Raw genomic sequence first — 26,089 nt, 5'->3', positions numbered from 1 at the left:
GGTGGGGTCACCCATGGATGTAAGGTCAAGGGGAAGGCTCCAGACAAAGAGCGATCCAACCAAGACCTCAGTGGTAGAGCTGGTGGAAGATGGTGACACATCACAAATTCCAAGAGATTCAGAGAGCTTTTCAACTAATTTTTTTGTATCCCTTATAGAATAACTAGATTTTGGGTGTTGGTAGCTTAATCAAACTGCCCATTCTTATAGAATTAGGTGGCAGGTAGGAGATACATCTCTAAAGGAGGTGTAAGACGTTCTTTCCTTCCAGCAGCCTGCAGATCCCCCTTGGTCAAAGTGTCGCACCTGCACAGGGCCATGTGAAGCCATGGGAGCAGGTGGTGGATGGTCGTGTGAGCGGCCGGTGCATATCACAAGTCCCGGTTATGCGACCTCCGATGCCAGGCAGACTATCTCTGAAGAGCAATGATAATGGCTAGGGGTCACCAGAAGAAGACAATGGCAAACCACTTCTGTAGAAAAATTTACCAAGAACAATCGTGATCATGTGACCATGATTGTTTATGTCATATGACACGGCACAATATGATGATGATGATGATGAAATATGTTTAAATTAATCAAAGAACTTAAATGTCACAAATCTTGTTATTTATTTTATTTAGTGATACAGCACAATTACACTCATGTGACCAATTAACCTACTAACAAGTACGTCTTTGGACTGTGGGAGGAAATCAGAGTATCTGGAGGGAACCCACGTGGTCACGGGGAGAACGTACAAACTCCTTACAGACCACAGCAGGAAATGAGCCCAGGTCGCTGTTGTTGCACCGGTGAACACGATCAAACTAACCGCCACACTGCAGTGCATCAATGAGTATTAGTTAGCTTACAATGGTGGATTCTAGACTGTAGATCAAGATTAAAACAATTGAACTTCAATTGGAACAATGGATGTTCTAGCTAATCTTATCGGATGCCTCATTTCACATCTTGCTGTCAGTTTGCTGGGAGTTTGTGTGGGCTCAGCTGAACCAGGGCTGCAAATAAATGTCTGAACAACAATAAAACATGTTAGGCGGCAAGAAAGCCCAGAATTAAGGTAATAAAATAAGTTTAAATGAGATGAACGTCAATAAAAAAAAACATCTTAGAGAATAAGGACAGAAATAGTGTAAAGACATTCAGCCCACAGCTACAGAGATGATTGGGCAGAGATGGATGACTTGAATTATCGCAAGTCGCTAACTGGTTCCAACTTCCACTGAGCTAGTAATGTGCATATAACCTTGGTGAGCTTGGCTTTGATGGGATAAAGTTATTGTAGACAGCCCACTATCACTTGAAGCTTGTGTTTCCTTCTGCAAAGTGGTAACATTTGCACAATCAGGACTTCAGATAACATCCCCTCCAAACAGCACAGCAGAAGGCAAAAGGTGCCAATGACGTGCTGCCGTCAAGTTCAAGTTTAATTGCCATTGAACCATACCACATGTATATAACTAAACGAAACAGTGTCCCTCTGGGGCCAAGGTGCATAACATAGTATGTTCAACCACACAGTACATATAGCTATGATAGCACATACAGTCACAAAAGAATATTATTAGCCCAAGACCGTAAGTGACATGGCCTGAAGATTTATCTATCTATCTATCTATTGATTAATTGATTGAGGCACAGTGTGGAATAGACCCTTCCAGTCCTTCAGACTGCGCTGCCCATCAAATCCCGATTTCATCCTTGCTTAATCACCGGGGCTATTTACATTGACTAATTAACCTACTAACCCATACATCTTTGGACTGTGGGAAGAAACAGGAGCACCCGGAGGAAACCCACCCAGTCACGGGGGGATCGTACAGACTCCTTACAGTCAGTCGTGGAAAATGAATCCAGATCACTGGTACTGTAAGGCTTTGTGCCAACCACTACGCTACCGTGCCGCCTCATGGTGTGTGGGATGTTGTCTTGGAAGCCATGTTTCTGCAAGAATAGGCATACGGTAGATGAGAGATCAACCCTTTCTGATTTCAAGGCGATATTGATAATTACTAAGTGCAGACTCATGCTGGGGCACTTGATGTACAACTTAACATCATGAGCTACTAAAAGCTCTTGTCTCTAAAGGCGGCCATATTTAATTCGATAGCGTTCCCACATACCTAGGACGTTGGATCTCAGAAGGGGACAGATCGGCACTTCTCCATGGATACACCCTCTGTATTCCCGATGTAATGCACCAGTCTACATGGCCTTTGGCTCTAAAGATACTCATAGCCAAAGGGTGGTAGTGGGGATGAGCTCCAACTGCTAAACAAGTGCTCTTCATGGCGTGCGTCTCTGACAACCGAGTCCAACTCCTGGCCTTCACGTGTGGCATAGTTCTTATGCCCGGTGGAGCTGTTCTCACTGACAGGAGAAGGGGCAAAGGCGGGCCACTGGCACCTTAAAACCAGTTGCTGCGGGCAGATGGGGCTCATTAACCTCGGATGGTAGCTCATCTAGGAAAGGGAAAATTCCGATTTCAAACCTCCACTGCCTTGCGGCTATACCTGCTCACGGGAAAGGCTTTGGGAGTAACCCCAAGGAAAAATCCGGAGTCGGAGTCCCGAAGGCGGCTGACTGCTGTAGCCAGCACCGGCACGGCAACTCCTGCGATGCTGCTGGCACCAAACTGTACCAACTTTCGTCGTTCCTTTGGACCTGTCATCATCACAGAGATGGGGGTCCCACTGCATGGGCAACAGACGGATCTCCACATCAACTCTGCCCAGGCTTGCGTCCTGGAGAGGCCTCCCCCCAGTGACTACCAGAGGCGCAATACCCATGGTCGACCACGACCAACGGAGGCCACACATATGGCCCTCCTACCACCTTTTACCATTTAGAAAGAAAGCCCACCACCTTCAATCCCACAACCAATTTACACACTACCAACTAGGAAAGAAATTGCCACGGAGGATTATTCTGGTTTCTTCCCCCTTCCTTTTCAGTCCTGCAGAAGGGTCTCAGCTCGAAACGTTGACTGTTTATTCCTCTCCACGGATATTACCTGACTGCCAAGTTCCTCCAACATCTTGTGTTTGTTACTCTGGATTTCCAGCATCGGCAGAATCTCTGGTATTATATATATTGACATCATTATACAGCAGCCCTACTTCGGTAGGAGTTTGAGGAGATTTAGTATGTTGCCAAAAATTATTGCAGATTTCTACCATGGAGGGCATTTGCACTGGTTACCTCACCACCTGCTCCGACGCACAAAAAGTTCACAAAAGGGCTCAAAAGTTCAAAGGTTCATTTCTATTCAAAGTATAACTTCAGTGTACAACTCTGAGATTCACCTTCTCCAGATAGCCACAAAACAGAGAAAACCATGGAGGTCACACAAAGAAAAACATCAAACAGAAGAGGCCGCAGAGAGTTCTAGACTAAGCCAGCTCCATCACAGGCACAACCATCCCCACCATCAGGGATATCTTCAAGAGATGGCGGCTTAAGACAGTGGCATCCATCACTAAGTGCCCTCACCACTCGAGACATGCCCTCTTCTCATTACTAGAACATCTTAGAACAAAACACATGTTCTATGTTCTGCCATTGGGGCAGGTGTACAGGAGGCCTTAGACCCACGTTCAACAATTCAGGAACAGCTTCTGTGCCTCCACCATCAGATGTCAGTATAACCTGTGAATCCATGAACAATACCTCCTTATTCCTCCTTTTCTGCACTAATTACTTAAGTAATTTGCAGTAGCTTCATGTCTTTGCACTGTATGGCTGCCATAAAACAAAAAACAAATCACATAATCTCAAACAATGATAAAAAGAGGAGCAGAATTAGGCCATTCAGCCCATCGAGTCAGCTCTGCCATTTGATCTTGGCTGCTTTATTATCCCTCTCAACCCCCATTCTCCTGCCTTCTCCCCGTAACCCCCAACACCGTTACTAATCAAGAACTTGATTCGGATGAATAAATCTGATTTTGAATAGTTACTATAGCAGCCTCTGTAAGCATTAACCTTCCAACACCAGTGAAACACTGGATAACATGGGGGTAGTCACTTTAAGACTGAAGTGCAATGGGTTGCTTTTCACTGAGGGTATAAATCTCTGGGCAACTGTGGAGGCCAGACCACTGAAGGTATTTTTGAGGGACTGAGGAACTCAAGGCTGTCGGTCATGGCACACAGAGAGGACATGAGGTCTGGGGAAGATCAGCCTAGCATCAGATTGAGCAGTGGAGCAGGTCTGAGGGATGAAATAGCCTCCTCACATAGAACAGTACAACACAATACAGGCCCTTCGGCCCATGATATTCTGCTGAACTCTTAATCTACTCCAAAAGCAATCTGGCTCATGTCTTCCTCATAGCCCTCCATGTGAAAGATGAGTTGCCAAAGCAAGCCAGGATGCTTCCGAATCGTTTCTATGGTGCATGCTTACCATAGCAAAATTCTCTTACCTCAAACCTTACTGTGCAAGGCTCGCAAACTTTAGTGCCATGGTAGTGCAGTGGTTAGTGTGACACTGACACAGCTTGGGGCATCAGGGTTCAGGATTCAATCCTGGTGCCATCTGTAAGGAGTTTGTACGTTCCCCCCGTAACTGCGCGGTTTCCTCCAGGTGCTCCAGTTTCCTCCCACGGTCCAAAGACGTACCAGTTAGTAGGTTAGTTGGTCATTGTAAATTGTCCTGTGATTAGACTAGGGTTAAATAGGTGAGTTTTTGGATAGTGCGGCTCGTTGGTCCAGAAGGGTCTGATCCACACTGTATCTCTAAGTAAATAGAAAGATATTACAAAGGAGAGCACTTGCTCGATGCTCTCCTTACACATGCCTTTCACTCACACGCAAACATTGCCTTGTCATTCTGCTGTCATTGTGCTGAGGGTGCGCACGTCAACGTCTTCCCTGGTATACTCTTGTAGAGGGTCCTAACCAAACTGATGCACTCAGGTGGGCTTCATGGTGCCTTTCCTGCCACACACGGTACAATATTTCACTTCTTTAGTAATGGAGATGTGCAGATGTGTATCTGTTGTTTATGTACTCTAAGGTAGATACTTCTTTTTATTTTGTAATATGACTGTAACTATGTTGTGGGTGTATCATATTCTAATTCATCCGTAGTCTGAAGTTAATTTTGTTGGTAATTAAAGATGGCATGTCCGAGTGAAAAAAAGGAGCACTTTGCCCTCAGTGAGGGAGGGATAGGGGCCACGAGGATAACACACTGGACAAAGTACAGAGTTATTATTGTGTTTTCTGGTAGATATCATTTTGTAAATATTGGCTGTTTTCTTTTCACTCGTTTTGTTTATTTTTGTAAGTTTGATTTTTGGATGCACCTAATAAACACCCTTGCACTAAAATGCAGAGCAACACCAGCCATTTTTTTCTTTGTACCTAACAGATAGAAGTTAGATAGATTAATAAAATAAAACTAATTTCTCGTTCCATTTGCAGTTTTAATTGTTTATGTGCAATGGAGCACTGCTTCCTCAATGCCTTTGAAAACTAAACTGACAGAACTGAATGAAAGTCATTAAAGCAGTGTCCTTCAAATTTGGAAGGTCTTCAGAGTAGTTGGCAAAGACCTCTTGCACTTTCTTCATTGTCACCAGGACAAGGGCTGGGGAATGGAAGAGAATCTCTGCACAAGCACTGTTGAGTACCAGCATTCAGTGATAGCGACGTGGAGTCACAGAATAATACAGCACAGATACAGGTCCTTCAGCCCATTGGTCCATGCTAGCCATGGTGTCTCACCAACTGGTACCAATTTCTTACATTTGACCAACATCCCTTTATGCTCAATTCCTCCATGTACTTGTCGAAATGCTTCTTAAATGATACCTGCCTCAACCACTCCTTCTGGCAGCTCGTCCCATACACTCACTGCTCTCTACATTAAAGAATTGCCCCTCAGGTTCTTTTCAAAGCTTTCCCCTCTCACCCCAAATCTATGCCCCCTTACTTTTAGACTTGTCTATCCCGGGGAACGGTTGGCGGGGTGGAGATGCATCTTTACCAAAGGAGGTGTAAAACGTTTCTTCCTTCCGCTAGCCTGCAGGTCACCCTTGGGTAAGCTGTAGCACCTGTTTCGCACCCCCCCCACCCCCCGACCTCCACCGATCAAGGTCACGTGAAGCCATGGGAGCAGGTGGTGGATGGTCGTATGAGCAGCTGGTGCATCACAAATCCTGGTTGAAATAAGGCAGACAATCTCTGAAGAGTATTGATAATGGCTGGAGTCACCTGTCTAGTAAAGACACTGTGCAGAAGAAGGCATTGGCAAACCACTTCTGTAGAAAAATTTGCCAAGAACAATCATGGCCATGGAAAGACCATGATCGCCCATGCCATATAACTCGCACATAATGATGATGATGACAATCCTGGGGAGACAACTGTTCCCATTCACCTTATCTATGCCTCTCATAGTTTTAAGCATTTCTAGGTTCACCCCTCATTTTCCCATGTTCTAAGGAAACTAACATCTCCAACTGCTCCCTATAACTCAGCGTTTCATAAAGCCTCATGTTTCACAGATGTCAGAATGAATGGAAATGATTATTGATAAGTCTAAATCACTACATCCAGTCTGCTCTTGAGATCTATATTTTATATCAAAGGGAGGTCTTTATTTTTAAGCTGTTTTTGTTAAGTATGTTGAGGTAGTATTAGGAAAAACAGTAACAGAATGCAGAACAGTTATAGTTACGGAGAATGTGCAGTGCAGGTAGACAGTTAAGGTGAAAGTGGTATGATGAGGTGGAGAATTCACCTTTAGTGAGCAGCATTTGTTCTAGAGTTTTATGGCAATGAGACAGAAGCTGTACTTGACATGATGGAGCGAGTTTTCAACCTTCATATCTTCTGCTCAGCAGAAGGTGGGGAAAAGGGAGAATGACTACGATGGGAGGGGCCTTTTAAAAAATTTGGATACAGTACTTTCCCAAGGCAGCAGAAAGTGTAGAAAATGGAGGCTGACAGGTTCTTTATTAGTCAGGGCACCAAATGTTCTGAGGAGAAAGCAGGAGAATGGGGTTGAAAGGGATAATAATTCAGCCATGATTGAATGGCAGAGCAGACTCAATGGGCCTAATGGTCTAATTCTGCTCCATCATTCTCTGGCTAAAGAAATTCCTCCTCATCTCTGTTCTAAATTTTGAGGCTGTGCCCTCTGTTCCTAAGCTCCCCGACTGTAGGAAACATCTTCTCCATGTCCACTCTACTTAGGACTTTCAATATTTGATGGGTTTCAATGAGATCCTCCTTCATTCTTCTAAACTCCAGTGAGTACAGGCCCAGAGTTCTGTATGAGTTAACTCTTTCATTCCTGGGATCATACTCGGGAACCTACACTGGACCTTTTCCAATGCTAGCAAATCCTTCTTAGACATGGAGTACAGGGCTTCTGATGGTAGAACTGAAAATTATGAAGAGCATGGTGAAGCCAGAAAGAAACCATCCTCATTTTGCTAAGTAGTCATGAAACAGCTGATTGAGAAAGGAACCAAAAGCAATATGAGGATTTTTACAAGTGAGTTTTAAGGGTTTGGAATACTCTGCCAGATAGTAATTGCCGAAGCAGATTCAATAGAAATGGATGCAGAGAGTTTGGAGTTCAAGAGTCATTTAGTTAGACACATGAATGTGAAGGGAATGCAGGAATATGGATGATATACAGGAGCAGGATAATTGGAATAAATTGGAATCAAGGTCAGCATGACATTGTGGGCTGAATGGCCTTTTCATTTACGTACTGCTCTATGTTCTTTGCAATTATAGCATTCAAGAGAGCTAAGTAAGTAAAGGATGGAATTTTTAAGGCATTGGGTTGAAAAGCTCTGCAAATTCCATCCTCTATTTGTCTGGCTCTCACGAATGATGAGAAGTGGGATTAAATGGATTCTGCTTGCATGGAGCTGGTATGGACTCAATGGGCCAAAAGGCCCTCACCCGTGGTGCAGTCATTCTGTGATTCCTTGACCTCATATCTGGCCTGTTAATTGTCCCCATGGTCTCTTTGATCATTCATTCTGGTTGTAGTTTTCTCAGCATTTTCAGTACTGCTGTGACTAAGTCTGCGATAATTTGGTTTTACCATCAGGGAGCTGGACAATAGGGCGAGAAATGTCAGCAAACAACTCAACCCTCATCAGGTTACAGCTTGAGGTAGCTTGCACATATTCAACCTAATTTCTTACAGCTCCTGAGTGTTTCACTGGTTACTAATGTACTAAAAGATGACCTGAGATTATAAAAGGTGTCATTTAATGTGCCTTTCTAGTTAAGACGTTATTTCTGAACTTAATTCATCTCCAAGCACTTTTATGGCCAAAGAAATGTGTAAGTTGATAAGATGGTTAAGAAGGTGTTTGATGTATTGGCCTTCACTGGACAGGGGATTGAGTTCAGGAGCTGAGAAGTAATGTTCAAATTGTGAAGTAAATTTATTATCAAAGTACCTATATGTCACCATATACAACACAGAGATTTGTTTTCTTGCAGACATGCACCATAAATTGAAGGTACACAATAGAATAAATGAAAGACCACACCCAACAGGATGGACAACCAATGTGTAAAAGTCAGCAAACTTTGAAAATTCAGAAGAAAAAATAATACTAATTAATTAATAAGCAATAAATATCAAGAACATGATATGAAGAGTCCTTTAAAGTAAGTACATAGGTTGTGGAAAAAATTCAGTGATGGGGCAAGTGAAGTTGAGTGAATTTATCCTTACTGGTTCAAGAGCCTGAAGGCTGAGGGGTAATAAATGTTTCTGAACCTGGTGGTGCAGGTCGTGAGGCTCCTGTACCTTCTTCCTGATGGCAGCAGTGAGAAGAGAGCATGGCTTGGGTGGTGGGGGTCCCTGATAATGGATGCTGCTTTCCTGTGTAAGTATGCTCAATGGTGGGGAGGGCTTTACCCATGATGGGTTGGGCCATATCCACTACTTTTTGTAGGATTTTCTGTTCAAGGGCATTGGTGTTTCCCTACCAGGTCATGATGCAACCAGTCAATATACTCTCCACCACACACCTATAGAAGTTTGTCAAAGTTTTAGATGCTATGCTGAATCTTCACAAACTTCTAAGGAAGTAGAGGCACTGCTGCGCTCTGTAACTGCACTGATGTGCTGGGCCCAGGACTGGTCCTCTGAAATGATAACACCGAGGAATTTAAAATTGCTGACCCTCTCCACTTCTGATCCGCCAATGAGGACTGGCTCATGGATATCTAGTTTCCTACTCCTGAAGTCAATAATCTGCTCCTTGGTCTTGCTGACATTGAGTGAGAGGTTGCTGTAATACCACTCGGCCAGCTTTTCAATCTCCCTCCTATATGCTGACTTGTCACTAACTTTGATTCGGCTTACAACAGTTGTGTTGTCCGCAAATTTGAACAGAGTTTTATAGAGTTGCAGCTCTATAAACTCTGGTAAGACCAAACTTATTGTGTTCAGTTTTGGTCGTCTCATGGAAGGAAGGATGTGGAGGCTCTCGAAAGGGTGCAGAGAAGATTTATCAGGATGCTGCCTGGATGAGAGAGCATTTCGTATGACAATTGGTTGAGTGAGCTAGGGCTTCTCTCTGTGGAGCAAAGGAAGACGAGAGGTGACCTGATGGAGGTGTATAAAGTGATGGGGCATAGAGTGGGCAGCCAGCACCTTTCTCCCCAGAGCAGAAATGGCTGATATGAGAGGGCATAATTTTAAGGTGATTGGGGGAAAGTATAGAAGAGATATTAGACATAGGTTTTTTTTTTACACAGAGAAAAAGATATGCACAGTAAATCCAAGAAACACAATAGAATAAATGAAAGACTACACCCAACAAGATGGACAACCAATGTGTAACAGTTTTTCTTACTGTATTCATTTCCGGTCACCTCACTACAGGAAGGATGTGGATACTATAGAGAGAGTGCAGAGGAGATTTATAAGGATGTTGCCTGGATTGGAGGGTGTACCTTATGAGAATAGGTTGAGTGAACTTGGCCTTTTCTCCTTGGAGTGATGGAGGATGACAGGTGACCTGATAGATGTGTATAAGATGATAAAGGACATTGATCGTGTGGATAGCCAGAAGTTTTTTCCCAGGGCTGAAATGGCTAACATGAGGGGGTATAGTTTTAAGGTGCTTGAAAATAGGAACTTAAGGGATACCAGGGGTAAGTTTTTCACACAGAGAGTGGTGGGTGCATGGAATATACTGCCAGTGGCGGTGGTGGAAGCAGATATCATAGGATCTTTTAAGAGTCTTTGAGGTATATGGAGCTCAGAAAAATAAAGGGTTATGCACTAGGGAAATTCTAGGCAGTTTCTAGAGTAGGTTACATGGCCAGCACAACATTATAGGCCAAAGGGTCTGTAATCTGCTGTTGATTTATATATTCTACATTCTATAATAATGGTGGGTGAGTGGAATGTGTGGTAATCAAGGCAGATACATTAGGGACATTTAAGAGACTCTTAGATAGGCACATGAGTGAAAGAAAAATGGGGGACTATTAGGGAGGGAAGGGTTAGATTGAACATGGAGTAGATTAAAAGGTTAGTTCTGTGCTGTAAAGTTCTATGTTCTATGAAATACATTTGAAATGTTGTCATAGCTATGGTGTACAGAATAGCTCATTTTGTGCACTGCTAGCACCTACAAGTGCCTCATGTGTCAACAATCTCATCATCTGCGTTAAAGTTTCTGGCTGAGAGATAATATTAGACAGGACATTGGGGGGGGGGGGGGAAATCCCCGATCTTATTTTAAGTAGCTGCGTTTAGATGGTTTACCTGAGAAGATTGAAGCTTGAGAAGAAAGATGGTAGGCTGACAGAGAAATGGGGGAGGGGGGCATGGTGGCACAGCTAGAAGAGCCACAACCTCACAATGCTGGAGACTCGGGTTCAATCCCGACCTTGGGTGTTATCTGTGAGGAATTAGCACATTCTGCTTGTGGGTGCTTGGGTTTGTATCCACTGCTCTGATCCAAAGACATGGGTCTGTAGGTTGATTTGTCACTGTAAATTGCCCCTAGTGCCTGGGTGAGTGGTAGAATCTGAGGGGAGTTTATGGGAATATTGTTAGATGAATTCAGGATTGGTGTAAATGTGTGCTTGATGGTAGCACAGACATAGAACAAGCACAGCACAGCTTGCTCGTGGCCCACGGTGCGAGGTTTGGACAATTTAAGTTGCCGGCCCAGATAGACTGGGTGCTCCACGCCCCGCCACAATGAGGTTGTGAGACCGCCTCCAGCTGCGGTGCTTCGTGTCTGCAAACTTTGTGGCGAATTTCCCCGCTAATATAATGAACTGAATACCGAGGATGTGGGCCTACTCCAGGTTGCTCTGGGGATTTGATTCTGAGGACTCAATTTGGTTCGAATACTGTTGTTCTTGCTCTCATCTGTTGTTTGAATGATTTGTTTTCTTCTCTCTCTTTCTCTGTGACCATTGGGGGTTGGTCTTTCTTGTTAAATCAGATTCTTTCAGTTTCCTTGCTTTGTGGCTACCTGTGAGCAAACAAATCTCAAGGTTGCATAATTTATACACTCTTTAATTATAAATATACTTCGAATATTTGAATATTTTGAATACAATGTTGTGCTGACCTTTTAATCTAATCTAAGATAAATCTAACCCTTCCCTCCTCCATTTATCTGTCATCCATGTGGCTATCTTATAGTTTCTTAATTGCTTCATGTAGCGGCAAAATTGATCCAAAATCAAAACTAAAGAGTTTCCATCAGCCTGCTATCCCAGACGGAGTTGTTATACTTACATGACATGCCCATGGCTCTAATGATTGCTCCAAAGAGTCGAATTCCCTATTCTGATCCTTTATTAAAGGTTCAAAGGTTCGTTTATTATCAAAACATGTACAACTCTGAAATTTGTCTTCTCCAGATAGCCACGAAACAAAGAAAGAGCGTGAAAGTCATTGAGAGAAGCATCAAACCCACCCAACCCCCGTACAAAAAAAACGGCATCCCAATCATTGAACCCTCAAAACAAAACCCCACCCGCACAAAATGGAACAAGAATATTAACCCCCAAAAAACAACCCTTCTCCCACACAAAAAACTGACAGAATATCAACGCCCAACCTTTCCCCTCACACAACAAAACGGAAAAGGAACCGGTGACAAAGGAACACAGAATATAGTATAAACATAAATCTGAAGAAGTCTAGTCCATAAAACCTATAGTCCAATTCCTTAATGCAGAACCACAATACCATCCTACAATATCACCAACATTCATTGGAAGAGAGGGCACCACACGAGGCAGAGAGGCCTACCCGCCTGCCACAGCGAGTCACACAGCGATTATCAGCAAACATGCAATTAAGCATTATCGAGGGTTGTCTCAGCGGTCAGCAAAGAAATTACCTCCGCGGTCCCAAGCTACAAACTGCCACGAAATAATCCTGCATATGTAATTTATTTCCTTCACTTTTACCATGCCCTCACAAATGAGACTAGTTACCATAATAAACACAATAAACACACAGCTCATAATACACGGCTCCTACACTCCCAGTGTGTCTCCTCGACTACCACCCCCTCCCCCAGCAGCACATTCCAGGCACCCACCCTGGAATGGTGTCGGAAAAAAGCATTGACATCCCGCTATATGTTCCTTCAGCCACCTTTAATGTTATGCCCCTGGTCCTAGCCATTTCTGCCCTGTGAAAATAGACCTGGTGGGCCAAGGAGCCCTTTTTTGTGTTCCATGACTCTGTGTGCTAATGTCTCTGTAGAAAGACCTGAGATGGGAACCTACCCATCTAAGCACAGCTTGCTTTGTGCTGGAAGGGAACCAGCCAAGGGGATTGCCAGGACAGATAGTGAGAGGATGTGCCTTAGTCTGGGCAAATTTAGAACAGTCCTGCCTAATTTTAGAGTAGAAACAACTCGTATAACCCAGAAACGAGGAGGAATTTCTCCACTCACTGTCTTGTGAACTTTTGGAATAATGTTCCCTGCAGTGCTTTGCTATTGGCATTGGTTTATTATTCTCACATGTACCAAGATATGATGAGAAGCTTCTCTTGCCTGCAGAGGGAATGTTACAAAAAAAAAGAAAAGAGGGTTTTGTCTAAGTTGCATGCCATCTTGGACAATGTCTCCCATCCACTACATAATGGACTGGTTGGGCACAGGAGTACATTCAGCCAGAGACTCATTCCTCCGAGATGCAACACAAAGATTCATAGGAAGTCATTCCTGCCTGTGGCCATCAAACTTTACAACTCCTCCCTTGGAGGGTCAGGCATCCTGAGCCAATAGGCTGGTCCTGGACTTATTTCATAATTTACTGGCATAATTTACATATTACTATTTAACTATGTATGGTTTTATTACTATTTATTATTTATGGTGCAACGGTAACAAAAACCACTTTCCCCTGGGATCAATAAAGTATGACTATGACTATTACACAGTGCATTGAGCTAGAATAAGGTAATGTAGAATAAAGTGTAAAATCTACAGAGAAAGTGCAGTGCAGGTAAGTGATAAGGCGCAAGGTCATAATGAGATAGATTATGAAGTCAAGAGTCCAATTTATTGTACGAGTGAACTATTAAGTGATTGCCTGATACAATAAATGGACATTCCTTGAGCCGGTTGGTCGCATTGTAACAATAAAGAGCAAGATTGTAATGAAGGAGATTCTGTGGACAAGATTCCTTCTTATTGTACAAGAATTCCATTCAAGAGTCTGAAACAATGGAATAGAAACTATCCTTGAGCCTGGTGGTACGTGCTTTCGGGCTTATGTGTCTTCTGCCTGATGGGAGAGAGGATGCCCGGAGTGGGTAAATTAGGCCATAATGCTGGCTGCTTTACAGAGACAGTGGGAACTGTAGACAGAGCCCACGGAGGGGAAGCTGTTTGCTTTGATGTGCTGGGCTGCGTCCACAACTGCACAGTTTCTTGTGATCGTGTGCAGAGCAGTTGCCATATCAAGCCATACGCAGCCAGATAGAATGCTTCCATAAAAATTGGCGAGAGTTGACAGGGGCACTCCGGTGGATAAATTATTGAGTATGTTCAAAGTTGGATCAGATGAATTCTTGGTTTGTGGAGAGGAAGGGGTTAAGGGGGATGGGGCAAACAAGGCAGGAGCCCAGATCCAGTCAGCCACGATATTACTGCACGGTGCAGCAACACCCAAAGACCATGAAGCCTTCTGTGGCTTGTATTTTCTATATTCTGTGAGCCTGCACTCAACCAGAAGCTGAAGAGATCTTTCTTAATGCTGCTGTCAGAAGCCTGAGGAGGGGGGGGGAATAGATCGTAAGCACCCTAGGGAAGTGGGAAGGAGAAGAAAGTCATGTTTCTTTTATCTCTTTGTAAATTATTCATAAACCTCTCTAGATCTGTAAAATAGACCCTTTGAGTCAGCAACAAAGGATCATCCAGATTAATTAGCAATTTTGTCGTTATTGTCAACACCATGAAATTCGCTGCTCGGCGGCAGGAGAACGGGAAGCACTCGCGTTGGGATGCCACTAGCCGGGGAGACACTCTTACTCTCTGTATTGGCAGATGCATTTTCCCAACCTGCTCTATATTGCACTGTTTGTTGTGAAGCTGTGCTGAATTTGTGGAATTCATTGCCACAGATGGCTGCAGAGGCCAAGTCAGCGAGCATATTAAAAGCACATGTTGATAGGTGCCTGATTAGTAAGGGTGTCCAAGTTTATGGGGAGAAGGCAGGAGAATGGGGTTGAGATGGATAATAAATCAGCCATGATGAAATGGCACAGTAGACTCGATGTGCCAAATGGCCTAATTCCATTCAATGTCTTATGGTCTAACCTTCCCTGTCCCAGGAAGAATAACCCCAGCTTCTCCAGTCTATACACAAAACTCATCCCTGGAATCATTTTCGCAATTTTCTCCAAAACCCTTGCATCTTTTCCAAATTGAGGGGGCCAAAGCTTTACCAAAGGGATTCTAGGTGATGATTGGTGCGATGTCCAGGAAGAAGATAAAGATCTTCCACTGCTCTGTAACACCAGAAAATCATCTACAAGTGGAATAACACCAAAAATAACAAGTTGCATTCATTTACTGCTCCTGTGTAATAAAGAATTGTTAGGCATTTCACAGGAGTTCTATAAATCAAACTCTGCAGCAGTGAAGTAGAACTAGAGTTTAAATGAGATTTACGAGAGGGTGCCTGGAATACACTGCCAGGAGAAGTAGTGGTAGCAGACAAAATAGCAGCGTTTAAGCAGTGTTTTCTTGCAGGCTTTTACAGGAAAATTAAAAAAATACAATATAATTTTTAAAAACCATACTGAGAAACAACCAATGAGCAAAGAAAAATCACAGTGGTACTTAAAAAGAAATAATACTGAGAACTTGAGTTGTAGAGTCCTTGAAAATGAGCCTGTAGGCTGTGGAATCAGTTCAGACTTGAGGTGAGTTGTTATCTATGCTGGTTCAGCCTGATGGTTGTAGGGTAATAACTGTTCATGAAATTGGTGGTGTGGGGCCTAGGGCTTCTGTACCTCTTGCCTGATGGTAGTAGCAGGAAGAAAGCATGACGTGGATGTTGGGAAGGCGGGGGTGGGGGGTCTGTGATATGATGCTTTCTTGTAGCATTGCTCAATCTAGATGTGCTCAATGGTAGGGTGGGCTTTTCCTGTGATGGACTGGGCTGTATCCACCATTTTCTGTAAACACGCGATCAGTCAGGGAATGGAGGGATCTAGACCCTGTGCAGTTTAAATTGGCACCGTGTTCAGTACAGACAGGATGGGCCAAAGGGCCTGTAACTGCACAATACCATGTTCAACGTTCTATATCAGAAGAGAAAGATGGGATTTCATTGAGCTGATTGGTCTATGTACTTCACAGAGTGGCTTCAGTAGCTAGAAGATAGCTTCTACAAAGCCCTCCGCTTTCAAGACAAAATCCCCGCATCTCCTTTAGATCCACACCGCCAGATACAACTAAACAACTTGCACTGATAAATCACCATTTGCATGAGAAAATATCCCAAGGGTGTTTCACAGAAGCATTACCAGTCAAAGTTTAACAATGAACAGTGATGTAGGGAATATTTCTCGGTCACAGTGGTATGTTTAAGAAGTGAGGAAAGGCAGCAAATTTCAAAGAACAATCACTACCCAGGACCACCAGAGAACATGGCAGAGTACAGGCCCTTTGGCTCAAAATGTCTTACTCACCTTACCACCTACTCTAAGATCAACCTAACCCTTCCCTTTGACGTATCCCTTCATTTTTTGTATCAAAACATGTGCCTCTCTCAGAGTTTCTTAAATTCCCCTCATGCATCTGTTACCACCAGCATCTCTGGCAAGGTTTTCCATACACCTACCACTCTCTGTGTAAAAAACATACCTCTGACACCCCCCTATACTTTCCTCCAATCACATTAAATCAGAGTCAGGTTTAATATCACCAGCATATATCATGAAATATGTTGTTATGCGGCAGAAGTACATTGCAATACATAATAATAAAACATTATTATTGTAAATTACAGTAAGTATATGTATGTACATACATATTAAAATAGTTAAATTAAGTAAGAAGTGCAAAAATAGAAATAAAAAAGTAGAGAAGCCGTGTACTCGGGTTCAAAGTCTATTCTGAAATCGGATGGCAGAGGGGAAGAAGCTGTTCCTGAATTGTACAGTGTGTGCCTTCAGGCTCCTGTACCTCCTTCCTGATGGTAACAACGAGAAGAGGGCTTGTCCTGGTGATGGAGGCCGGTAATGATGGATGCTGCTTTTTTGAGGCATCGCTCCTTGAAGATGTCCTGGATGCTGGGGGAGGCTGGTGCCCGTGATGGAGCTGACTGAGCTTACAACCTTCTGCAGCTTAATTTGATCCTGTGCAGCACCCCCACCATACCAGACGGAGATTCAGTCAGTTAGAAAGCTCTCCACAGTGCATCTGTAGAAATTTGCGAGTGTCTTTGCTGACATAGCAACTCTTCTCAGACTCCTAATGAAGTATAGCCGCTGTTGTCCCTTTTTTGTAACTGCATCAATATGTTGGGCCCAGCATAGATCCACAGAGATGTTGACACCCAAGTACTTATGAGCCACTTCAACCCCAGGAAGAAGGCGCTGGCTGTCCGCTCTATCAATTTCTCTTATCATCTTGAACACTTCTATCAGATTGCCTCTCATACTTCTTCAATCCAAAGAGAAAAGCCTGAGCTCATTCAATCTATCTTCATAAATCATGCCCTCTAATCCAGGCAGCATCCTGGTAAATCTCCTCCGCATTCTTTCTAAAGCTTCCACATCCTTCTGACAATGAAGCAAAATTGAACACAATACTCCCAATGTGGTCTAACCAGGGTTTTATAGAGCTACAACATTACCTCATGTTCTTGAGCTCAAGGTAGGTTTGAATGGATGGCTTCCAAGCATTTTGAAGTGCTTTATTATGGGGCAATCTGCCTGGCAATCCCAAAGTATAAAATGTAACTGGAAGAGACATCGAAATAAGATTGTGCCTTGTAAACTGTACATTAACGCAGTGTCACAGGAGAAGTGAAGAGGCTGAAACTGGAACTAATTTTATGATTTGGATGAAACAAAATCAAATGAGCATCACAACATGTTTAATAAAAATTTCATAAATTATAGTAAGCTTTTGTAAAACAGAGTATGCTGCAGCAATGAGTTTGCTGGTATGAGGGTCTGTTCTTAGCAGTAACACCTAGCAGCTCCAGTTCAAAAAAATATCAATACATGTCATGATTTTGTCACCATGAAATCTCGATTCTCCCCCTGTCATTTCCTTGCTGTGCCGCTGCAAGGGACAGACAGAGGTCAACTAGAAGTGTGGCTGGACTGACTAAGTCAGGATGACAGATACCCTTCCTCCAAAGTCAACCAGTTGAGTTATTTGACCATAAGACCATAAGACATAGGAGCAGAGTTAAACCATTCAGCCCATTGAGTCTGCTTTGTGATTCCATCATGGCTGATTTATTTTTACTTGCAACCCCATTTTTCTGACTTCTCCCCGTAACTTTTGATACCCTTACTAATCAAGAAATTCTGCTTTAAAAGTGCCCAGTGACTTGGCCTCTGCAACCATCTGTGGCAATTAATTCCACAGAATCTCTATCCTCTAGTAAAGAAATTCCTCCTCATCCTTGTTCTTACAAGGGTTCCCATCCTTTCTTATACCATGGACTCCTACCAATAACCGTGGGGTCTGTGGAAGCCAGATTGGGAACCACTGTAAAGAGATGTCCTTGTATATTGAGGCTGTGCCCTCTGGTCCTAGACTTTCCCACTCGAGGAAACATCCTCTCCATGTCCACTCTATCTAAGCCTTTCAATATTTGGCGGGTTTCATTGAGATCCCCCTCTATCCTTCTAAACTCCAGCACCAGAGCCATCAAACACTCCTCATACGTTAACCCTTTCAATCCCAGGATCATTCTCATGAACCTCCACTGGACCCTCATGATTAGCCTAGCTGCTACAGAAACAGGTCTTTATTGAACATAGAACATCAAGCAGTATAGGACATATCTGGCCCTTTAGCCCACAGTATCCGTGTTGATAATGACACTGAATTAAACTAATCTCATCTGCCTGCACATAATCTATACACATACTGCCTCAACACATGCCTGCCTACAAGTCGCATGGTCTGAAAGACTCAGACAGAGTGGACAAGGAGAGGATGTTTCCATTAGTGGGGAAGTAAGAGGGCACAACTCAGAATATGATGTCCCTTCAGAACAGCAATGAGGAGTAATTTCTTCAGCCAGATGGTGGTGCATCTGTGGAATTCATTGCCACAGATGGCTGAGTAGGCCAAGTCACTGGGTATATTCAAAGTGGAGGTTGATAGGTTCTTGATTAATAAGGGTGTAAAAGTTTACAGGGAGAAAGCAGGAGATGGGGTTGCGAGAGATAATAAATCAGCTACGATCAAACGGTGGAGCAGACTCAAAGGGCCAAGTGGCTTAATTCTGCTGTTTGTTCAGTGCTCAAAAGTTCAAAGTAAATTTATTATAAGAATATATATATGTTACCATATACAATCCTGAGATTCATTTTCTTGTGGGCATCCTCAATAAATCCAATCACCATAATAAAATCAGTGACAGACTGCACACAACAGGGCGGACAAACAGTGTGAAATAGACAACAAATTGTGCAAATATTAAAAGAAAGAAATAATAATAATAATAATTAACAAATTAATTAGTAGGTAGTAAATATCAAGAAACATGTGATGAAGAGTCTTTGAAAGTGAATCCATAGGTTCTGGGAAGATTTCAGTGATGGAGAAAGTGAAGTTATCCCCTTGATTCAAGAGCCCCATGGCTGAGGTGTGATAACTGTTCCTGAATCTGGCGGTGTGAGTCCTGAGGCTCCTGTACCTTCTTCCTGAGGGCAGGAATGAGAAAAGAGCATGATCTGGCTGGTGGGAGTTCCCCGATGCTGTTTTTCTGCGACAACGCTATGTGTAGATTTGCTCACTGGTGCTCTTTGTCTTCTGGTCTCATGATTTTATGGTCTAAATGCCCATTAAACATCGCAACTGTATCTTGCACCACCTTCCCTGGCAGTGCATTCTGGGTATCTACCACTCTACTTTGTAAATATCCTTTAAACTTTCCCCCTCTTCCCTTAAGTCTATACCCTCTAGTATTTAGTTTTCTAGCATGGAGCACCATACCCTATATAAAGTACTGTGCAAAAATACTAGGCACACTAGATTTTTCATAGGGTTTCAGTTGGTATTCCCTCCACAGAACCCTGATCTCAACATCATTGTGGCTACCAAGGATTACCTGGACAAACAGAAGCAAGTGAGACAGCCAAAGTCTGCAGGAAAACTGTGGCAAGTTCTCCAAGGTGCTTGGAACAACCAACCAGCTGATATTCTTATAAAACTGCATGACAGTTTAGAGAATTGATGCAGTTTTAAAGGCAAAGGCTGGTCACACCAAACATTGATTTGATTTAGATTTTTACCGTTTACTGCTCTTTACAGTATTTTTTTGATATTTAGAAACCTTTTATTTCATTATTTTTGAAAGCATCTTTGCTTTACAGATTTTTTTTTACACGAGCACAGTACTGTATGTATGCAGCTATCTACCCGACCTATCAATGTCAGTATCTGACTGTCTATCCTACGTGTGTTTTTAAAATAGTGAGGGTTCCTTCCTTTCAGAGAGCCAGTTCCAGGCCCATAGAGTCACAGAGAGATAATGAACACTCCTTTGTGTTCTATCTTCCTCTCCTTTAAAATGAATTCACAGTCACATGGGGTTTAACCTCATCATGTCGGATTTACCAATCCAGTAGCTTCACCATATTCACAACACCCTAAAATTCAAGTTCAAGTTTATCGCCATTCACCCATACACATGTATACAGCTGAATGAAGCATCGTTCCTCTGGGGGCCACGGTGCAAAACACAACACACAGCACATATAGTTACGATCCAGCATATACAGTCACAAAATAATATTAACACAAGTCCTGGAGTGCCATTGGCCTGAAGATTGACAGGTTGACATAAAGTGCTAAGATAAAACAGTATAATGGTACTGGCACGATTGTAATAAAAACAAGCACTCGTACAAATTGGTGAAACAGCAGCAATAAAAGATGGAAAGATGCCCAGTCGATCAGTGACCAGGGTGGCCACGTGTTGAGGGTCGCGGCAGGGTGTTAAGAAGTCAAAAAGCCTCAGGGAAGAAACTGTTATCCAGCCTAACAGTTCCCTTCTGCCTGATGGCAGGAGCTCAGAGAGATTGTGGGAAGGATGCAAGAGGTATTTGACAATGCTGCAGGCCCTTTTTCCCCAGGGCAGTCATGCAGCTGAACAATGCTCCCCTATCACACCTCCCCATCCCCCTTAGTCCATGGGCACTGTGGACAATCTTTAAGGGCTGTTTTATATTTAATCATTATATGTTACAACATGGGCACATGCAACACTTGAATGGGGCAGCCACTGTTTCCTTTAATTATAGACTTGTTGGGTTCTAATTCAGTTGTAACTTAGATGTCATCCTAAGTAACTCAGACGTGAAGGAAGGAGCCCTGCAATCTCGCTGTCTTCAGCCATGGCTTAGTTAAAGCTCTAACTGGCGAACTAACACTGCAAAGAAAGAGCAAAGTCAAGTTGCAGTCCGCAGCAGCACTGCACTGCAAATATCAACACATACCTGGCATTCATTATCCTAACAAAGACCAATTCAAACATTGGGTCCACAGAAGAACATAACTCAACAAAATCTAACATTGAGCCACTCAAGGAAATGCTTCGATACATAGCCACAGAGGTACAGTACTGTGTGAAAGTCTCAGGCACATATATATAGCTAGGGTGCCTAAGACTTCTTCACAGCACTGTAATAATTTTATTGCTCTATACTGCTGCCGCAAAATAAAACCAAATTTCATGGCCTGTATGATCGATGATAAACCTGATTCTGATGTGGGTCCCTGTTGTGGACTGAGAGTGGGAAGGGGGCAGGGAGAGAGGAATCATGGTTGAGAAAAGGGGAAGGAAGAAGAGAAGGAGAGCAGGAAGCAACAGAGAGACATTTTGTTACGGTCAATAAATCAATTGTTTGAAATCAAATAACCTTGGCTGGTATCTGACGGCTGGGAGGGTCTGCATCTGTGCCACCCCCTGCCCACGGCACTCCTCTGCCACCAGTCCCACACCGCTCTGTGACCCTTGACCCTGGCCATTCCCAACATCTCGCTCCCTGCTCCACGTTGACAAATACCGTACTGTGCAAAAGTGTTAGGCACCCTAGCTATATACAGTATACTAAGACTTTAGCACAATACTGTAGGTGCTGAGGCTCATCCTAAAAAGAAGAAAGATGTTTGGGAAGGAATTTCAGGCCTTTGGATTTGGGCAAAGGCACGACTGCTGCTGGTGAACTGCTGAAGGTTCAGGCCATGCAAGCAATGCAGAGTTAACAGAGCAGGGATCGCAGAGGCTTTTATTGTCAGGTATCATCAATGCAGAATCTTTACCAGTCAACAGAAATGAAATGCGGTATCAACTCAACACAGTGTGGGAATCCTGAGATCCCCTACGGTCACCGATCCCAGCCCGAAAATCTCCAACAGTGATTTTGTGGCATTCAGTAGCCAAGACAACTTTCAGTACAGGGAATCCACAGAATGTCTCAGAAATCAGATACAAGCTATTTTCTTCTGAAAAAAAAAACCTCTTATCCAAGAGACACAAAAGTTTGCTCTCAAAAAGCTTCCCAACTGGATTCCTTCAGAAGGCGAGTGTATCAGCTCAAGTGAACCAAGACCACAACATATCTCCACAATGCTGCTAATTGATTACATTGGTCTTAATAGTACCTTGCTGGGCATTAAATACAAAATGATTCAACATGAATGCAAGTCTCTTTTCAATTAGGATGCCTTTTATTCACATCAATCTACATCAAAACCCTCACACACACACACACAAATATTATCCACTGTAGACTTGGCATGGTCATTCTATGCAACGAAACAGCAATCAATTTAGATATAGAACTGAATGAGATTCCCTCTATTCATTACCATGCGATTCTCTAAAGCTTATTAGAGTCTCCGTTAATCCTTGTTTAAAACAGGGGTGCACTTTCATCAGAACTTGCAGCCATGATAGAACGGTTCAGAAATACCAGTTATTAGTACATAATAAGAGTTTTCATTACAATTCATTCATCTTCGAATCCCATGTAAATTTAGAAATTCGGATCTATCATTTAACGTGTCCACCAGGCAAATGCATTTAATTAACAGATCTGCTGCTTTGTAATCACTTTCCAGCCCATCAGTCGTGAGGTAAATCTAGAACACAAGGAGTTTCTATTGATTTGAGGGTGTAGGAGCAAAAACGTGGTGAAGAGACTCAGCGAGCTACAGTCGACTGTCAAACAGGCTTCCCAGCTGTACACCATGACTACCTGTCACATTTATTCATTTTGGTTGCCTGGGGCCACTAAATTCAACACCACAACCACACTCAAGTTAATCTCCAGTTCACAATGGGGGATGTGATGAAGACCCCTCTAGCATTCCCACAATCCAATATAAGACCCTTGTGAACCAATTCTTAACAAAGTGCACTCTGGCTCACAGCTTTCAACCGGCCCGGTTTTACCAATACATCTTTGCTGAGATACATCACCGAGAGAATTTATAGTTCAGCATTCAAAGGTGTGATGGGAGTCACTTATTCCCTGTGGTGGAAAGTATTAACTGGAAGTCTCCAACATACACAGATGGAAACAGTGCTCACTGGAGCGATATGGGGGAAGACAGTTAGAAGGCATTGGGTTATGTTGTATGACAGGTAAACAAGATGATGGGGGGGGAGAGCAAGAGGGAAAGAACAAGAAAGGGAAAGGGAATGGCTGGTGAAAATGAGGGTTGAAAGAGAAGGGGAGAGGGGAAAGAGAAATGGGAAAAAGGAAGGAATGAGAAAGTGAGAAGGAAGGAGTGAAGAAGAGGGGAATAGGAGGAGGGAGGGAAAGGAGGCAGTAAGGAGATGTAAGGAGGGGGTGGGAGTGAAGGTAGAAGAGAGTTAGAGAGAGGTGAGAGAGAGGAGGGAAAGAAGAGAAGGAGGGGAGGATGTGTAAGCAAGGGTGGGGGACTGAGGAAGGGGGGAAAGATGGAGGGAAGGAGGGAGAAGGACAGATGGACAGTGAAAGAGAGGAGAAAGGGATGGATGGACAGAGGGATGGATGGGGAGGAGGAGGGAGGGATGGACGGAGAGAGAATGAGAGAGGGATGGTGGGAGAGAGGGGGGAGGGACTGGGGAGAAGAGAGGGATGGAGGGAGGCAGGGGAAGGGGGAGGGAAGGAGGGGAGAGGAGTGAGAGTGGAAAGTAGGTGGAAGGGAGAGAGGAGCGAGGGAAGGAAGGAGGGAGGGAGGAAGGGAGAGAGACTGAGGGGGAGAGGGAGGGGAAAGGGGAGGGACAGTAAACGGAAAGGGGCTGAGAGACAGTGAGAGGGGAGGGGGAGGAAGGGGAGGGAGAGCAGAGGGAAAGGGACTGAGAGACAGTGAGAGGGGAGGGGAGGAAGGAGCTAGAAGGAAGGAAGGGGAAAGAAAGAGAGAGAAGGGAGAGGGGCGGAGAGGAGGCGACATCCACATTGCCAACGTTCTCGAACGGGTGAACAAGGCAAGAGCATCCGAAGGTAGAGGATCACCTCCCCTTGTCTCAGGGTCACCCTCCGACAGGACACCACACACCACACACACGTACACAAATGCAACCAAGTGATCGATGTAAATAGTACTCACTCGCTTTGCCTTGTTTGGGCCGTTGCAAAAGCTTCTGTACCGCAGGCACATCTTCGCTTTTGACAGCTTGGAGTAATTCCTGATCTTTCCCCATGGCTGGTGTGTGAGTGTGTCCCGTGTGTGTATGTTTTTTTTATACCCGATGCATCCTAGGCTGGAGGAGGTGAAGAGACACAGGGAGGAATATTCTGTACGCCAGCGTCAATGCACAGGGCATGGAGACAGAGACTGGGAACGAGCACTATAGGTCAATGACATAAGCCACAAACACCTCGCCTCTCGTCTGACAACCCGCCCGTCCGGCCCTCTCTGGAAGAGAAATGAAAGGGCACCGCGGTCTCCTTCCCTGACCAGCCGGGAATGCACTAGGGAAAGACGGTGGAAGCCATGGTTGCCGGTTTAATCCGTTCTCAAATCCATCGCACTGCTGCCGCTGCCTCTCTCTCTCTTTCTCCTCTCTCTCTCTCTTTCTCCTCTCTCTCTCTCTCTCTCTCTCGCTCTCTGTAAGAGCCAGGAATCCCAGTGCCGCTACTCTGCCGCAAGGTGGAGTGAGATTGTACAAAGTCCAGATCGTTACATCCCTCTCATACCAAATAGCACAGAACCTGGGTTTATTTGTGGAAGCGGTCTTAAAGAAATACTGCATGAGAGAGAGAGAGAGAGAGAGAGAAAGAGATTGATAGATCGAGAGGGGGGAGGAAAGGGGAGAGGGATGGGGAAAGAAAGGGAGAGTGGAAGGGGAGGGTAGAGGAGAGGGAGCGAGTGGGAGAGGAGGAGGAGAAAGAGAGGGGCAGAGGAACGAGAGGGGAAATCCTTTAATTGTTTCTCTTATACATTATATTTTTGCAGACCAGGGAAACACGTTAACACGGCCTCTGGGTGTAGGGGATACTGTTCTCAAGATTCGGTCCATGTAGAGGAGGTTCGGTTGGGTTACTGCCGGGGTTGTGTATCCAGAGGAGGGAAAGTCTGTGCGATTCTGAAGCCTTTTATAAGGCATTCTTAGGATTCAGCAATGAAGCTTCTAAAGCAGACGCCAAAGTAAGATTTGGGGCTTGGACAGCTCCCGGCGTAAATTACGTCGGATATCGGCAGTTCTTAGCAACCCTGGGCTCAATCCACAGCGTGGCTCCACCAAATATTCACCCAGTCTCCTTCTGATTCGACGGTGGTCTTCAGTACTACTTAACACACCAATGCATGTCAATTCCTTATCAACATAGCTAGTTATTAAACAGGTTCTATATTACTAGCTGTCCAGACCATTACTGTCCTCGCATCTGTGGCCCCCGCCATCAAGTTAGTTATCTGAAGGAACGCCACATCTGTCCGACAGGCATGTCTTGTTCTCTCAGTGGTTATTTTTAATTTAAGGTCAATGCTAATGTTGTCTCCAGACTTTGGTTTATGCCTGATATCAGGGCTGTAAGTACAATGAGAAATTGGTAAAAAAAAACGTTTCTTGTTCTCACACCCGACAGTGAAAAGCTCCTCTTAGAGTCATAGAGAACTACAGCAGAGAAACAGGCCCTTCGGCCCATCTAGTCCATGCCGAACTGGTTATTCTGCCTAGCTCCATGGACCTGAACCTGGACCATAGCCTTCCATACCCCTCCCTTCCATGTACCCATCCAAACTTCTCTTTAATATCGTAATTGACCCTCATCCCCCAATTCCACTGGCAGCTCGTTCCACACATTGAGCAAAATAGTTCCCTCTCAGATTCTCCTTAAATACTTCACCTTTCACCCTTAACCTATGACTTCTAGTTCTAGTATCGCCTAACTTCAATGGAA

General features: G+C 44.0%; 1 protein-coding gene across 4 annotated transcripts in view; it reads right to left on the bottom strand.

Annotated features, from left to right (window-relative positions):
* caskin1 (CASK interacting protein 1) overlaps window positions 1-24,808 on the bottom strand; it is a 740,245-nt gene extending 715,437 nt beyond the window's left edge. For all 4 annotated transcript variants that reach the window (XM_063059322.1, XM_063059323.1, XM_063059324.1 and 1 more), the window contains exon 1: window positions 24,294-24,808. In XM_063059322.1, the coding sequence (XP_062915392.1) occupies window positions 24,294-24,387 (94 nt within the window). In that variant the 5' untranslated portion in view covers window positions 24,388-24,808. The remainder of the gene's footprint in view (window positions 1-24,293) is intronic.
* Window positions 24,809-26,089: the final 1,281 nt, after the last annotated feature.

This window comes from Mobula hypostoma, chromosome 9, assembly GCF_963921235.1.
Source record: "Mobula hypostoma chromosome 9, sMobHyp1.1, whole genome shotgun sequence".
Lineage (NCBI taxonomy): Eukaryota > Metazoa > Chordata > Chondrichthyes > Myliobatiformes > Myliobatidae > Mobula > Mobula hypostoma.
The sequence above is the reverse complement of the archived record's forward strand: the minus strand, read 5'-3'. Positions and strand labels throughout refer to the sequence as shown.